Source organism: Paralichthys olivaceus, chromosome 20, assembly GCF_024713975.1.
Source record: "Paralichthys olivaceus isolate ysfri-2021 chromosome 20, ASM2471397v2, whole genome shotgun sequence".
NCBI classification, from domain to species: Eukaryota; Metazoa; Chordata; class Actinopteri; order Pleuronectiformes; family Paralichthyidae; genus Paralichthys; species Paralichthys olivaceus.
The window spans coordinates 13,717,707-13,735,896 of NC_091112.1; the positions used below are offsets into that span (position 1 = coordinate 13,717,707).

The window sequence follows — 18,190 nt, forward strand, 5'->3', positions numbered from 1 at the left end:
TAATGGTGTAAGTCAATCTGCAGACTCTCCTGATGAAGATGCCAAATCAGATGTGTTTAAATCAGCACTTGCAAGAAGTTTTCGTTAAGTTATTCTCTTGTTCTCTCCCATGATAATTCAGTGGCCTCAGTATTGAAAAAGTTTAACAATTATTTTTGGTCCAGCTTATTTGCAAAACACAGCAATTAAAGTGTCCGACTTACACACAGATATCTTGTGGTGGTTGTCTTTGCTGGGCAGCATCTTCACACCTCGCGACTTCAGTTCAGTCATCTTCTTCACTGCGGAGGAAAACAGCACAGACGCACATAAGACGGCAGAAAGCACAATTATGACGCCCACACATTCCTGCAGTGGTAAATATGTGCAGCAGATCAAATATATAATGTGTTGCGCTATACATCCCTGCCCACACCTTCTTCACGGCAACTTTGAGAACTTATTATTGCACTAAAACACAATATTTTAATGCAACGTCCGTCCATTAAGTCCATAAAGGTCATATCTGTATTATGATTTGCACAATTCCCATAGAATATCATGTATTGAAGGGTGAAGGGAATAACATTACTATTTGATATGAGCATTTTTCAGGTGGGGAACAATATGAGCTTTAAATGAGTTTCCTGATAATTGCAAGAGAAAAAAACTAAGTCATCATTGCAAACTAAGCGGCTCCTCTAAATGCATATTTATTCATCAGTTTTAGCAGCACCGTCAGCATGTCTTGTGCACACTCACCCTACTTAATTACTCTGATGCTTCCTGACAATGGAACTTTTAGTTGTTTTGCACAAATGTTTTTGAGCCTTTGCTCGGTTTCAGCAACATTTTAATTCAAAGCTAATCTGAGACATGATTGGGGGGTGGGGGGGGGGAGAGAGAAGAGATGCTTATTTTAGGTTTGAAAGAAAGATCACAATAAAGGATCTTTCTCAGCTCTGTTAGGGTGATTGCAAATAAGAAGAAAAAGATATAATTGTGCTTCTATTGAGCAAACCAAGATAATAGGTTCTGCGTTTGATTGGGGCTGTTTTCTGCGCCATGTTTAAAGGACACAGAAGAAAGAAAAAGACACAAAGCCAATGTAGATATTCAATCACTGTCATTTCGTCAGTGCAGCATGCGGGAGATGTCATGATGAGAATGGCTGGTGGGGGGATGGTACTAGAGATGGAGTTATTGTTTAATCTAATTAAAGTATTAGTCTCCCATTTCTCTCTGATCTTCTAAACATATTTATCTAACACTGAACCTGTAATCCCATGGGCTCACCGCGTTTTCGCTTTCTTTATTTTTCTCTTACCATCATTGCCTCTGAGATTTCCAGCAGCTGGCTAGAGGTGAGATCCTTGGAGATCGCCTTTATTCTGTCGACGGACTAATCCTTTTTCCCAGCTCATCCTTTCTAAAGGTTGACCCCCGAACCCTCCAAGAGCAATGGGATGGAGAAATGGATGTGGTGGAGAGATAGAGGCTTTTCTGCATGTGCATGTATGTGTGTGTGTGTGTGTGTGTGTATTATAATTTACATCGGCTAAAGCATACAGAACATTTACTGGTTTTAAAACTGTGGCGGATCTCTGTGTTTGTATGGTTATGTGTGCATAACAGGAAAAAATAGGAGTCTGTCAATCTTGTTTTTCTGCAAGAAATCTATGCTGCCAAAATACAAAAATAATTTCACCCGCTGCCAGTACAGCTTCACATCCAGCAAATCTAACAACAAGAAAGGTGGTTATCTGGTTACGTGCAGAAATGTTTATTTCCACCAGAAACTAGAAGAAAATGTCAGTCAACCATCATTTTTTCTCTCTACTGGATTTGATAACGTGATGCTTTTTCTGTTCAGTTGTGTTTTGACAGTGAAGCCAAAAAGCAAAGGGGTCACTAACACTTCCCTCCCTTAGGAGCAAGACTGTGGTCAACAAATTCTGGGGCCATCTGCCTCTAAGATCATGAAAAACATTTTGTACAAAGTTCAGATCCTGGCCCGAGGGCAGCATGAGAGGAAAAGTTCATGTCCAAAATGGCAAGACTGTTTCCTCTGGCAAATACAAATGTGCCTAATTTCAGGGCCGAGGGCTTGGTTTTGTTATTTCTTGCATGTGGGTGGAAATCATATTAGTCTGGTTATCTCACCTTGGTACTGGGCGCTGAACCCTCTCAGCTTGTGGTTGCCGTCTGAGGTGAAGTGCAGTCGGAGCCAGTTCTTGCTGCTGATGATGGGTGAGGGAAGGTTGGGGCCAGTGAACCTGTGGAAACAGAGACAGAAGATAAAGTGCCCTCGGTTATTAGCATATCCACAAATAAGTGCTTTGAAAGGCAAATGCGAAGGTAGCAGATTGCAAACGGCAGTAATAATTTGCATATGCTGTATTCTATAATATAAGCACTGATACACTTCCTTTGTACATGACGTCTCTTTCAGGCATTTTCAAAGTCATCTCAGATATTTATTTAGTTTAGGTTGTCAAGGCAGTGATTCCAGTACACCTAAAGTACTAAATGTAACTGTGTTATGTATAATATATACCACTGTACGAATTACTGTAATTGATGCATACATTTTTCCTCTTGCTGCTATTTTGCTCAGTAATTATCTGCAAATAAACATAGAGAAACTAATCTCTCCTTCATTAGTTATTTGCTGTATCATCTGCCACTAGAAGAAAGCAGCTCTGCACCTGTGTCTGTTCTGTGCCACGTTATGCAATCCATCAGATTCCCCATAAAGCCAAGTCCAATGGCAGAACATATATTGTAGAGGCTGGTGGAAGCTGCCAGTCTTCCTGGTGATAGTCTTCTTTGTTCATGATGATTATACTAATGTTTCAAAATGAATGTGGCCATCACTTAGGAGGCGTTAAGATGCTGCACCTTTAAGATCTATTAAAGGGTAATTCAAACACTTAAGAGCAATTTTAATGTCTCTTTACCAAATGGCGACCTAACTAAAAAAAAAAATAAAAAAAAAACAGCGACTGGGAAAGAACACTGGTGGCATTTGCAGAAAAAGGACAATTAAAAGCAATGTAGAATTTGTGTCATCATCACACTCCAGTATGTGCACCTCTACCCTCTTGCACACATTCGAAACCAGTGGGAGCAGTAATTCCACTTCCCCAATAGTAAATTAAATTTCCCCAACTGTGTCCACCTCATCTCCCAAACCGACCTATCTCTGCCTCACTTTATAGAGTAGATATACACTAAAGGTACACCTCCGCCCAGCTCTTATTAATACTGCAGAAAAAAACACAAACAGTAAAAGCAGCAAAGAACAAGAGTACAGTGCAAACCTCCGCCAAGGCCCGACAGTGCCCTTAAATTCAATTGAGCTGCACTAAACTGCACACACTTTTATATGTCAGCCCCTTTAATATTCCAGGTTTTCCGTCAACATCTGCGACTTATTCCATGGGAAGTCAACGGGAATGTTAAAGAGAAGAATATTCTGGATTCACCCCAGGATTTAATGGGTGGATTTAATTTAGACTTCCCTGAACCGTAGGACATCCTTCCACCAAGTTTTGTGGAAAACAGTACTGTGGTTTTTGTGTAATCTTGCTACGAACAAACAAAACAACTGACAAATGGACAGACGGGTGAAAACATAACCTACTTGGCAGAGGTAATAAAGGGAGCTGCTCTGTATGGTAGCAAAATGTATTATTCAAGCTGAACATGGACGCAGGGAAAATCAGAGAGTGGAGAACAGTTTTCGACGGCATATCGGACAAACTGCAAGTGAGAAGAGAGATAATAAGGAAATGATCAAGAAATATGGCTTTCTAAATGTCAGTGATTTAGCCTCACTGCAAGCAGACTCAAAAGAAAGCGGTGACGAGTGTAGAGAAATGATTATGTCGCTGATGAAACCCGAGCATTTCCCTCGGCTCCCGTGGCTGCCTCCATCCCCTCACTTGTAAGTCAGTAAAGCCAATGACCTCAATCCTTGGCTGATTTCCATTGAGGCGAGCTTCACTAATCAAACAGTTATGTTCACATCTCAAAAGGTTAGAGGTTTGGGGTCAGGCGCACGGATGGGGTCGACCCTATTTCCTAACTTGATGAATGAGCTCCGTTTAATACAACGTCAGGCGCTTCGATTAAAAGCCCTGTGTGTTTGGAGAGGGCAAATATGTGTGTGTAAAGACCAGATTAAGGGTGCGGCACTAACTCAATGACAGCAACACTATCAGATTCAGAAGCTTGTTTGCAGATTTTGATGACTCCCTCCAAAAGTCTGCAGCTGAAGTTTGTTGTGCTACACTATCCATTGGTTTTAATCCAATCTTATACACCGTGTCCTCACTGACATTGTATTTCTGCCCTTTCTTTATACTTGTCATAATCAAGGTATTTATCTGATCAGATTATTATTTTCTCATCCTTTCAGTGTGGCCCAGAGGCTGCAGGGAATAATGTATCTCGAGCGGAAACGTAAAGTCATGTTTTATGACACTGGACTTGATTTATAAAGGCAAGGACAAGACTGATAAAGTGAGTCAGCATGTCTCTGGGGATGTTTTATCACTTGACAGCAGGAGGGGGCTCATGTGCTGGACATGTCTGTTTGGAGTAAAGCTACCAGGATTGAGAAAACCACAATCACCTCTGGCTGTGAGTACTTAGCTGGGACCTGTGACAGCTGAATATCCTGGGTAGCAAATCTCCTGCCAATGACTTGCAGTTGGCTATATGACCACTAACCAGGCCCAACACACCAGATCCAGGTTTGTTCGTTGGTTTATCGGGGAGGTGGCAACCAACGTCAAGGTGCATTAACTGGATCTACCACTTCTTCTTCTGTTCACTTGTGTTGAATTAATCCCCCCCTTTTTTAACCAGAGGGATAAATGGAAATGTCCCTTTGAATCAAAGAGCAATTTAAGCTGGAGTCAACTTTCATTATCACGCAACAAAAAAGCTGACGACTGACTTAAGATTCTGAACTGTGGCAGTGACAGAGGATCAGGGACTGATGGATTTGCCATTAAGGATTAGGCGATTAATAAATATGGGATGAGGGATGAAAAGCCACCATAAATAACATTTTGACCCAATGTCACCTCTGCCTTTTCCCATTTTAAAGTCCAATCCCATTTTTTTTCCCTTTTGTTTGACACATTGAAGTTCTAGGGTGAAAGTGACCACGGGGAGCGACGGAAATACTCTGGTGTAGGCTGATGGAGGTCTCTTGAAGGGTGATACTACTAAAGTTCCTTTTCACCTCGTCATCCCTCTCTCTCGCTTTCTCTCTCTCTCTTTCTTGCTGACCATATTACATTTTATGCGGAACTGTCTTGAGAGTGCAGCGCTAAATCAGTTTCCATTTCCAGGCCCCAAAAGCTCCTCAGACCTTTGATGATTGTCCAAGAAAATAATTTTGGGCAGGGCAAGGTGATGGAGGCAGCCGATGGCGCTCCTGACTGAGGGGGCCGGGCTGTAAACCACACAATGTCACACAGTTTTCTGAAAACCAGCTGGGTTTTAATGCAGCTCTTTTATCTGAATCCACACTGTGTTATCATTATTAGCGAGTATCTGAAATCAGATTTGCAAATCCCTGTTGCTTGGACTTGTCTTTTCAATGTTATATTGAGATCGAGGGTCTTGGAAAGACGCAGGAAGAGTCAAAATCCATTTTACGCAACCCTAGCACAGAGACACTTTCCATACTGATGTGATGTGACTCATTAAATTCCTGAATTGAATGCCTTTCAGGATTTTGAACAAAGGTCGTCGTCATCAGGCAGTTCAGCAACCTTTCCTCGGTGAAAGGAGCTTTTTTCTCGCTTCATATTCATCGTTTGATGTCATCTGTTTTCTGTTCAAGGGGCAGGGTGTCAAATGACTCCATGCACAATCAGTAATGGGTGGAGTTTGCGTGTCAAAGGTGGCCGACTCTGCCTAAGGATACAGCACATTAAATCAGATATTCATTGTGATAGAGCATCTGATGACCATACATGTGTTCATGTGTGGGTGTTGGCGTAGGTGTGCTGGGAAATTGGGACGACTGGGAACGTCTGTGTTAGTTGGAGCTACAGTATTTAGGCGCATCAAGCGGAGCTCTGCTCAGCATGCAGGACAAGACTGTGGGTCACAGTGACTTTTGAGCCAAAAGTTTGAGCATTTTAATGAGGCTACATGAATTATAGCACATTCCAGCCTATCCAGATGTATATGCAGACACCCCAGCTAATATATTTTCACTATACAAACACACACTGTATGCAGATATCAATAAATCCTTTCTCCCTGTCTTTTCACAAACACACATGCTCATGGCACATCTTTCTGAGGTAAAACTAATCAGTGTGGAAGACCCTTAAGTCCAGACTCGCATTATTAATGTGCTGGCAGCGGAGCTGTAACTTTGACCTTCAGATGTACCCGAGATCAGACGTACACTGGGGGTTTAAATGAACCACCAGAGTCCCCTGCTCCAAACAACACAGACATATAGAACCCATTCATTTCTTCAAACAACAACCACCCGGGCAGTAAAAACCATCAACCTTACACTATAAGTTAAGGCCAGAGTATTAAGAAAGGCCTTTAGGGCAGTTATGCCTCCTGGGTCTGTGCTGCACCACAAGGCGAAGCTCTTGTGTGCAAAAAAAAAAAAAAAAAAAGAGGCACTGCAGAGGAGGCTGAAACCACCGCTGGCCAAGTCAGTGAAACTGCAGACCCATCAGAGCCAGCATGCCTACTCTTCCTTTAAACTCCATGGTCCAACAGAGCTAAAATGTCTGTTCTTCTTCCTCTTTCAGCCCTCATGTTTTATTCATTCACAGACCTATGGCCCCATCAGAAAGCCTTGTTAAATCTTCTGAGGGATTCCTTTCTTCCTCTTCCCACAACTCATTTCTGCCCTCACAGAACATATAATATGGACACTGATTGAAAGAAATTTTCTTTTGGGAAGAACAACGCAGTGGCCTTCATCTTGCTCCCCCTCCCTTATTCTTTTTTCTTGGCCTGACTAAAAGCTTCCTGCAAATACACTTTTGTATTTCAGTCATTTTAAAAACAATGAATATCCACCTCAAGCTTGGGGATGACTCTGTGGGGACAATCTGCCACAGCACTAAAAATCTTGTATTTCATAACCAGCTGTCACAGAATAATATGCTCCTCAACCTGACTCGGATCTCTTTTTCAAAGACAGGAAAATATGAGGGCAATGGGGGCTTTGATTGATGATGTTCTCTTCTAATTTTAATACCTATGCAAATTAACACAAACCTTATTGGCTGATCTGCCATGCTGTTTCATTTGCACCAAAGAGAAATGCCGAGCAGTCACACAAGAGCAAATCTCTAGCTGCATGAGGTTGAACTGATTTTTTCTTTCTTACAAGGACTTGAGATACACATCAAACAGTGTCAAGTCTGGCGAGAACATTAGGGTAGTTTTAGGCCACGGCAATGATCTGTCACACTGACAGTGAGAGAAGTCTCCGGTGAGGAAAAGGTTCAAGTCAAGGCAGCAACAATTCAGCATGGGGCTGATGAATAAAAGAATGACTTTCTTTGTTTGACTTAGATTGCAGTAATTATATTCTACAGTGTGCATATGAAACTCTGAATATATTGAAGGCTGGCAATAAATTGTCTTCACCAGTTGAATTTCTGGCTAAAAACAAACCCATTTATCAAACCCTACTTCTTTTATAAATCCTAAGTTCTGTTCAGACCTGGTAATATCTGTCCTGAGAGATCAAATCACAACTGGAAAGCATTAAGTTTTTTTCTGTTCACACTTGGTTTTAAAAAGCCTCCTGAATGTGTCTCACTTCACAGCTGTATATGCAAATAAACACCTACGTCATTTGTGTTTGCGAAGACCAAATTTTTTTACGCAGTTTGAGTCCACAGATTTGACAGATGATGATGTTAATGTTTGTATCTGTGCGTTGTTATGAGCGTGAGAGAAGGACAGAGAAAGAGTGTGAGTGGACTGAATGAATGTGCACAATCTATGAAGAAAGAGTTTAACAATTTTAGAAAAACTAAATCTAAATCATCATGGGGTGATCAGAGTTAATATTATGGTGGTGACTACAAATAAATTGAAGTATTGACACAGAAAAAACGTAAAAGTATGTTTACGCAGTTGAGTTCACACAGCAAAAAGAATTTGAATGAGTCCCAGATGTCATTTGAGTGATTGGATTTCAGGACACATTCAGGATGCATTTGGGTGCATTCAGACCAGATCACAGATGTGAAAAGCATGTCTGTACAGGGTCTATGACATTGTGCACTCTTGGATAACATTTCATGGCGATCCATTAAAATGTTAAATTCTGCAAAAACAAGTGACCCACCCCAGAGAAGAGAGCGACCCCATTACTTCATCCATCAAAGTCCAATTTGAGAGAATCTGTCTGGAGAGTTAATCAGTTTCACGCACTATGACCCCGCAAATACAATATATCATATATTGCAGAGAGACATTTTGGTAACAGCCAAAAAAGAGGGGCGAGCGGACAAAATGGGGCAGATGCATAGACTCGAGTGGCTCAAATGATGGAAGAATTTAGTGCCACTTGTTCCTGAATTGATCGCAGCATCAATGTGATTTATAACTTTCACTCAAAACGTCAAGGTAGATGTAAGCAAAGTCACAAAGCGCAAAGGAGAAGTGCTGCTGAATGGACTGTGGAACAATAGTGATGAGCAAACTATTATTTATTCAATGTTTGTTTTCAACAAAATGACCCGCACAGGAACACAATGCTTGTTTGATTAAAATGAAGCCAGCGGCAAGGAGTAGACAAGCTAGTGGCTATTCTCTCCATTTCTCCCCTTCTGTTTAATTCCTTCTCAAACACAGCTGACATTACGCTTCACCTTCACTGCTGAAGACGGTTGCTGAAGACACAAACGCACACATAACAGGTATACACACCACCAATCACACCGCACAACTCAAAACAATATCTACACACTTCTCAATGGATGTAATTGTCCGCCCAAGGTATTGGATCTGTGGTTAACGAGAGAAAAACAAACGAGTTTCCAAGGTCACTCTGGGTGGCTGTGATAATTGAGCCCTCCCTGTGGATCTATCAAACACAACAATAAACAGAGGCCAGTAATATCCTCGGGCCCATTACAAGAACATCATTCCTCTTCTACAGCAGGCTTGAGGAGATAAAGAACTAAAAAAAAAAAAAAAATGAGGGAAGAGAGACCGTCACAGAGTCATCACAGTGTGACAGAGAAAAGTCAATAAGAGAACAGAAAAGATGAGGTAAGAACAAAGAAAACATGGCGAGTATTACTGTAAAACATACGGTCCAATGTTCAACTGCTCCCCTCTATCTAACACGCCATAATCAATGTTATTTGCCTCGGTAACACCAATCAGCCACCACGTTAAAAAAACAGTCGCAGGTTTTAATGTAGTGTTAAAAACATTAAAACCGCTCACAGGTTTTAATGTTGAGTGTTACAGAGTCAGAGGGGCAGTCAGGGGGGAATTCTCGGTTTGGTTTTCTTTTTCAATACTGGTAATAAAGTTGCAACAATGATATATACTGTACCATGCACTTAATTAAGCCACATAGTATTAAAATCAGCTGCTCGTTGTAGATTACAATGACAAAGAAACAATGCTAACTTCAGTAGAAGTACTAAAAAAAACCTTTTAATGCTTCCTCCAATGAAACCAAAATCATCAATGCAACTTCTATTCCTTCTTTGCCTCAACCAGCTCTTATCATGCAGCAGAGTGCTGTTCAAGTGGTGCCATGTTTAGCTGTCTGCGATATTTTTCTTTTATGATATAACCACTAGAGTTTGCCAGCGAGAGCTGTCACTTAAAGTCACCAAAAGATTTTGAATGACAATTCAAATGGTTTTGGAAAAACAGTCTGAGATCTAATACCAAACGCATAAAATGTTTAAACATGATATAAAAAAATATGGGGCACTTTCCAGACATATTGTAATTTTTTTCTTTGATAAATTACTTTTTAAAAGAAAATAGATTGAAATGTTTTTTTGCCTTATTTGCTTTCCTCTGTAACATTTCTTGGTGGGAACCTTCCAAGTTTTCAGTTTAGTTTGAACCAAAATCCAAAACAAACAGACCAATCTTGAGTCTGTTAAGTAAGTTCCTTTGCAGTGTGAAAACACTTCCAGATAGTTTGGACTTACAGACCAACGATAGGAAGCAACAAGGATGTTCATTTGTTTCAACTCGTCAAACACTGCACCTGAAGTTGGTGAAGCTGGTGGTAATAACAATGATATTCAGTGACAACAGAATTAATTAAATGACCCAGTTAATGTATTTTCTTCATTCAAACAGAAAGACTACTACCCTCTGAATTGACGACATACTGATGTCACACACGTCTAAGAAACAATCGATGTCAGGCATAGGTAGACGCAGCCCATATAGGTGATGATGACATCAACAAAGATATTGACCCTTATTTCAGACACTGATTTGTCAGATGAGATGGTCAATACGACTTTGATATTGGTGCGACAGATATGAAGTTACACCTTGCAGCCTTTTAGCTTAGAATGAAGATGGATCAAGGCACGTCAAATTATATCTCTCTCACTTGTTCAAGTAATACAACCAAAGTTTCAATATCAGATCACCTGTCAGTTTAGAATGGACATTTATGCGATGCTGGACACTCACCCTCTCTCTCCCCTTTACTCCGTATCACACTCTCAATCTCTCGCTCTTTGTCTTCCCTTGTGCCTTGTGTGTATGAGCTGTTTTATGAGTCTGGGATGACACAGGATGCGATGAGGCAGGTATAAACACACTAATGATATTGAACCCAGCAACAGTATCAAATCCCCCTAACAGAGTCGACACACCGCATTCCCCGGATACCGGAGCATCCTGAAAGTAATACATTGTTATGGTCTGCTCATCACTCTGTGACTCCATGGCCGAGACCCTCAGCCACACTTTCATCACTACTGTCCAGAGTACCTGTAGGCCTATGTGTTTTGGCATGTGCAGAACTCAGCTGCTGAAGTTCTCACCCAACAAAAGCCAGACACCAAACCACCCACTAACCTAATCCATCCTCAGTGGGATATAGTCAATTCCCGCTTCTATACAAAATCCTCCCCCTCACCTAATAATCCCTCCATGCTCTGGCCCTGCAATACCTGCTTGACCTTCTCCATCTCTGGACCTACAGTCCTCAAGGTCTAGTCCTCTGGACTACATGTTTGCTCAACATCCCCCTGCACCAGCCTGTAAGCCCCCACACTCTTAACGTGCAAATCACAATGCCCCATCCCGGTTCACAAAGACTCTTCTATTATTCTCTGTCCTTGGTTTGTTTTCATGTTATTCTCCTAACTCTGTAAAGCAGCCCTGGGTACCTTGGGAGGTGTTGTGTAAATCCTAGTTATTACATTAGAAAAGGATCTGTTGGAATGTTTCTGCATCTCTCTCTGCGTGTGTGATTGCATGTCCATCCACAGCCCTCACCAACACATCCTGGACAGATTGGCAAACGTATTTGCATAATACATCACTTGAGAAGCAGGACGTCTGATACTTTAATCTGACTTGTCTGATCTATTCAGTAATTATAGTATTCCCATTGTATTGCTGTGTTGTGCAGTATAACTTCAATGAGATGGTATCACTTTGACATGTGTACCAAAGATAAGTGCTGTTGGTTTGAGGAAATCCATGCATGGTTTTTCTTTATTATTATTTCTGGGGTTCGTGTGGATATTTAATGCATGCATGATTTAACAGCAGCCCATTAGCAACAGCAACTTACTGGCAATCATAAAACTAAATGGCATATAAACCTATGTTGCTATACAATCTGCTCTCATGCACTTTTTATAATGAAGGTGCTGAAAAGTGCAGAGTCAGAGTTTTCCCTTTAAAACAATAACCCCCGAGGCACCTGCATATTAAAGAATAGTACAGTAAATAAAGGTCGGCGTTATGTATAAAGCAGAGCTAATTAACAGGTGGGAAAGATATACAAAGAATTGATGACCATTAAAGGCTTTCTTTGCTTGTTTTGAAAGTCTATGGGTTCAGGATTAAAAAGCTCAGGAGTTCACATTCTATTCTTATCATTTGATGGTTATCATTTTATTTTGCCTGGTTTTACTCGACACAGTATGCAAGACCTTAAAAAAACAGTCTGCAGAGAATATGAAAACAGATAGGGGGGGGGGGGGGGGGGGGATTAATGATAGACATGTAAGTGCTTGGGGGAGAAAAACAACAACTTGTATATCTTTTTTGAATTCAATTGCTTCTATCCACACACTTCATATTGATTCTCATTCACCTACTTCAACATACCGCTGCTACTTTACCTCTTATATGTCCTCTGATGGTTCCCTTATCATTTACTGTTGCTATTATCAGTGATTCTTGACTCAATTTCCACTGCACTGCTTCTCCTGGAATCTTTTCAGACAAACTCCAAAGAGGCTCTTACAGAAATAAATCAGACTAAAACTCTATTTCGTGCCAGCGCCAAGTTGTCGATAGCGCAACAACCCGTTGCCATTTTAGTTTTGTCAAGCCCGTATTTTGTGCTTGCACCTGTTCCACAATCCAAGAGCAGAGTAACCAAGGCTGTTGTTATGTAGGTCAGGTGGTTCGGGCATTTTTTTTGGGAACTATTTGGAAGAAAAGAACGTTTTATTTTGATTAAAACCAAAGGACACTTTAACGGTTATCAATACACAGTGTAAAATGCAATTAAATGTAAAGTAAATTTATGATGTAAATGGTCTTTATATCACAAGTGCTTTTCCATTCACATATTCATACAGTGCAGCACTTTCTTTATCGCACACATCACTCACACACTGTTATGGGGAAATTTGGGGTTTTGGACACTTCGGCATGCAGGAAAGAGGAGGCAGGAATCGAACCATTGGAATAAGTTGGTAGATGACTCACTACAACTACTGAGCCACAGCAGCTCAAAAGTGGATGTCCAGCATGTTCTTTTCTTATTTGGAGGTGATGTCCCAGAAGCCATCATAGAGGTTAGAAAATAAATAAATGTTCCATTTACAGTCTACTCCAATTTGTATTCCTAATATGTTTCTTTATACAGGTGAAACGGTGTGAGCTACAAGAAACATTATACTGTACAGTTACTTGAAGTATTTTTTTTTTCTTTCATGTGCACTATATTGGCTCCAGAAATAAAAATCGAACTTAAAAAGGAACATTAATTGCTTTTTGGTTACATATTTGAGGTGTATATTCGTGCCTTTTAACTGTGCCTTCTGAAGTCAGCATGTTCCTGGTTGTATTTTCCGCCTCAGGCATGTGGCAATGAGCCACTGAGATGAGCTGGTAAAGAATCGTGGATGAACCCGGGTGGAAATGCTGGTGTCACAATAACTCCCCTCTTTCATCTCAGCCAGACCCCTCAGTCCCTTGTGGTATTACTCACTCAAAGCCCAGCTGTATTACTGCGCACATCTCTTTCCCTTGTGTTTTTCTAAAGTGTACAGCTTCAGTTTTTCATGATCTTTGAGATCACATAGCATCTCACTTGGATTGTGAGGATTGATGCGAGTTGTGAGAATTCCAGGGCAGAAGAATGTAGGAGGAAGGTGGGAGGAGGAGAGGAGGTATGAACAAGCAAGAGATGAGTAGCTTCCAGGGGACATAGGGAATGAGTCATCCAGGCACCAAGAGCAGAGAAGAAAAAAAAAATCAGACCTCAACTTTCAGTGGCTCTTCCTCCGTACAGGCCCTCTCGCTGTCCACCCACCACATTTCTCAACCCAGGAGCTCCATGCATTTGTTTTCTTTTAATTAGTCAGAGGGTCGCTGACAAAGCCATTCTTTTTTGCAACCATTCAAAAATGAATCCAAATACGTGAACTGAAAAGATGCGAAAAAAAAAGATAGGGCTTTTATTCCACTGTTTTGTTAACTGGCCTTTTGTTCGACTGTTACTCTTGTTTTTTTTGGGAGGGGGATTAGGATTTGTTCTCTGTCTTGTGCCATCACTCACTGTAATCCCTCACTCGGTCTTACTCTGCTGCTTCATCCAACATTTGGGACAATGTGCAATGCAAATGGATGCCATCGTCAATGCACTTGTCTTTTTTTTCTATCTCAAACATGAGAGTCAGAAGGAAAGATGAGCCTGAGAATGAAACAGGCTATATGTCTTGTATTTATGGGCTGTATAAACGGTTTAGGGTAAGAATCATATTCCTTAATCAATATTTACATGGACAATAAGAAGACATTGTTGTTGAACTTCGATTAAATGGTAAATGGACTGTTTCATTATGTATATTCATTTGAATGTGAATCATTCTCACACTGCTGGTACAGCCATCACAGGGAAATTAGGGTTGTGTGTCTTGCCCAGGGAGACTTGGGACAGCAATGTGGACTTGAGGAGCCGGGGATTGAACCACTGACTTTCTGCCCATGAACAGATTAAACAGGTGAACTGACTCCCAACCCTGAATGTAGATGGGTGGCACTGCTGAGAAAGTGATGGAGGTGGTCTGGGACTGATAAGACCACATAGTTGTTCCTGTGTAAACCGCCTACTCAGTTGGCGTCCTGTGACCCACTGCAGGTTCACAATAAATCACAGATGTTTTTCTTCTCAGTTATCATACATTGATTTGTTTGTGACCACCACTTAATGATTTTGGCCTTCAGCATCAAAAATGACGAACGTATGAGATCCAATCACACAGTAGACAAGTTCAGCTCACTCGGGACGGATGTGACTTCCAGGACCAAACAGATCCATAGTCTTTTATAGATAACTAATTATTCAGCTTTAAAACATGTTCATCTCTATTAAGTGTTTGTCCTTTTTTTTATTGTCCTGTCCAGTGTTGAAGGAGGAAGATTGCAGGTAAGTATTAAAGTCATCAATCAACTAAAGTGGAAAGAGAAAGCAGCGTGAGGAGAAGGAAACAGCAAGGATAGAAAAACCTGGAGGTGGAAGAGAAGCTATCTTTTCCACATTACCCATGACCGTGACCGATTTGTTGTAAAACCACCATCCAATTAAAAGAGAACTCTCCATCTGCTTCCTCTTGAGTCAGCGCTGACCTTTCACCCTCCCCCACCTCACCTCAGCTGTGATATATGCACTGCCTCTGCTCATTGCAGGTGTTAGAGGATAGAAAGCACCCAGGAACTACTTGAGTTCATATGAACACCATGCAAGGAAATTTAATTGAAAGCATACTGTAGCATTTCCTCGTTTATATAATCAATCCTCACCACTTTCATGGCAAAAGGAAAATACTGCAATTGCAGTTCAACTGAGGATGGCGGTGTAATTTAAAAGAAGAAGCATTCAATTCATTAAATGTAGTCTTTAACTGTCAGTCTAATTTTTCTAATTACATTCTCAGAGACTCACAGCACTTGACTACATGTTAGATGCACAATTACTAGGAGGTAAATTAAGAGAGTTTATGAAAGCTGCAAGCAAATTATCACGAGGCAATTAATGCATACAAACACACAAATGGTATTAGAGTCCTCTTTACATTGGGAATCTCTGGATCCATCAATTAAAAAAAGGAAACATACATCCACATTCTTAATTAATGTACAGCGCTGGAAAGTCTTGTGCTGAACAGTAGGTCATTTAAAAACAATGCTTCATGTCTCTTGACTGTAATACATTCTGTTTAAAGGTCCAGTGTGTAATGTTTAGGTGAAAGGGATCTATTGGCTGAAATTGAATATTAAATAATCCTAGTGTGTTTCATCTAAAATGTACGAGGTGTTGAGTTTTTACGACAACTGAAGCTACCACAGGTTCTCCTTCATGTTTGGAAGGGGAGGGTGAGGTGAGTGGTATTCAGCTGCAACATGAATCTTTACCACTAGATGTCACAAAATTCTACACATTGAACCTTTAAGAGTATTGTTAAGATAAAAATAATTCACAATATGCAGGTGGCTCTGTCCCTTTAGCTATTTTCTCTCTGGGTTTGTTTAGAGACTTTGATTACGTCATTTTTTTCACTGGTTTGATCGTCTGCGAGTGATGATTAAGATTATAACGATGACGATGACGAAGAGGATAATTACCGTGCACGTATGTGTGATATATGCACTGTGCATGTACTTAAATGGTCGTCACTCATTAGGACGCACTGTACTGTGGGAAACATGTCTAAAATCTGGGTCCATGGAGGACATTGCAGTGGTTGCAGTTCGAAGACACAGACACATTATCCTCATCCTCACTTCCTCATCGTTTGGATTAATGAAGCCTTAATAGCCCATATCATTAGGCTGGGTGGCCACTGACTACACTGCAAAACCCTGGAGATTCTTTCATAATAATATACTGTATAGGCCACTATATAGAAATAGAGTTAAGTGCAGGACCAGGCCACTGCCAACACACGAGTGGACGTGTCAATTTAGGGACGTCTGCCAATCTCTGTGGAAACTTAAAAAGACAATGAAATGGAGCTTTGCTGCTGATACAATGCCACTCAAAAAAGGTGTGAACATGCCTTCATTTCACAACAATTACCCTCTAGTAAGAGTGGATACACATAAATCATTCCCTTGACATGTACAGCACCAACACACAATGATCAGCGCACGTGTACAAAACACACACACACACACACACACACACACACACACACACACACACTCAGTCATTCATGGACAAAAAAACCTGTGCGATGGAGACACATAAACACACAGACAAACGCTCAGTGGAGGTTCTAACTATGTTAAATGAGTAGTATTAATCACCCCGCACTGTCTCTGTGGTGATTATGAACACATTCATCAGCAGCATGTCTGCCAGTCAGGTGTGAGTATGCCAAACAGAACAAGGGATGGGGGAGAATGGAGTGAGGTGGGAGGGATAGGAACTGAAAAGACTGGAGGTGGGGGATGCAGCTCTCTGATCTGAATTCCTGTTGGTCAGTCCAACTATGACGTGTTTAATACCAAAACTGTTACAAAAAGCAAACAACTTTTTAAAATGACAAATGTATGAATGACCCAATAAGCTCATGTGCACTGTGGCAGAATTTAAGCTGCTAAAATAATAAGCTGCGTCTGCATGTAGGGGGTGCATCCTTTGGAGGCTGCATTTGAATAAACTTTTTGAAGGCTCCTTTAAATGGGGCCCATCCAATGAGTGGATCCTTCCTTAGCCTACCTATCCCCCAAGATGCATTGTACTTCAGTGATTAACTGTTTTGCAAAGAGGTAATGGCACTGGCAAGCGATAAGACGTCCAGTGCTTCAGTATCTAGCGGCTGCAGAAATGCCAAATCTAATCATTGCTGCATGTGAATCCTCACGTTAGGATCCAAATGAGACCCTTTCCACAATCAGAAACTGTGTTCTAATAACTGTGTCCAAGTACAAGCACAACTTTTCAAACTCTACAAAATTGGCTTTTTTATTGGTATTTTATGCCAAGTAGGTCTGCTTTAATAGTATTATACATTTGGTCCAAAATTGTTGAATTGATACATGTACAGCCATATTATTGCTGTGTGGCAGTACAAAAATGTGATGTTCAAATATTTCTATTAGTTTGTTCAAATTTAAAACAACACCACGGTAGAATTCTGGCACAGGACCAAAGAACTTTAACCCATGGAAATAGCAGGATGTTTAAAAAGTGCAACAAGAGCAGCTGTTCAAATGTAGACAAGAGGTGCTCTGAGCAATCTGAGCAACCCACATGAACCTTCCCTGGCCCTCAGAAACACTTGTGTTTGAACAATGCTCGCACATCCTGATGATGCCTGACCTCTTCTGCACAACATTAAATATCCAGACTCTAGTGCATTTCCTCCTCAGGAAGGTGAGGCAGTGTTTGGAGTGCACGCAACAAATGGCAAATCGGAACTCACTAACAAAATGGACAACCGCTACAGTCAACAGACCAAAGGCATCAATCTGTGCGTAGACATGCAGAAAATCAACAATGTAGACATCTGCATACATGCACAGGTACAGCTGTAGTTGTTTGGTGACAGCTGCCTGCTCGCTGCCATCGCTCCCCTTCCATTCTCATCACTTTGTATTTTTCATTTTGCAGCAAGCGTTCGTGTCGTCACAGCGTTCCTCTACCAAACAAGCAAACGTTATTAGCCCCCTCACAAAAAAGCTGTGCTCAAAGCGCGCGGTAATTGATATTCATTTCATCCTCAAA

General features: G+C 41.0%; 1 protein-coding gene across 1 annotated transcript in view; it reads right to left on the reverse strand.

The window, feature by feature from the left end:
- The window catches only part of csmd2 (CUB and Sushi multiple domains 2), a 235,903-nt gene that overhangs the window by 124,444 nt on the left and 93,269 nt on the right, over positions 1 to 18,190 (reverse strand). Inside the window, exons 6-7 of the mRNA XM_020090893.2 lie at positions 2,143 to 2,255; positions 204 to 281 (exon numbers count right to left, since the gene is read on the reverse strand). Of these exons, the coding sequence (XP_019946452.2) occupies positions 204 to 281; positions 2,143 to 2,255 (191 nt within the window). The remainder of the gene's footprint in view (positions 1 to 203; positions 282 to 2,142; positions 2,256 to 18,190) is intronic.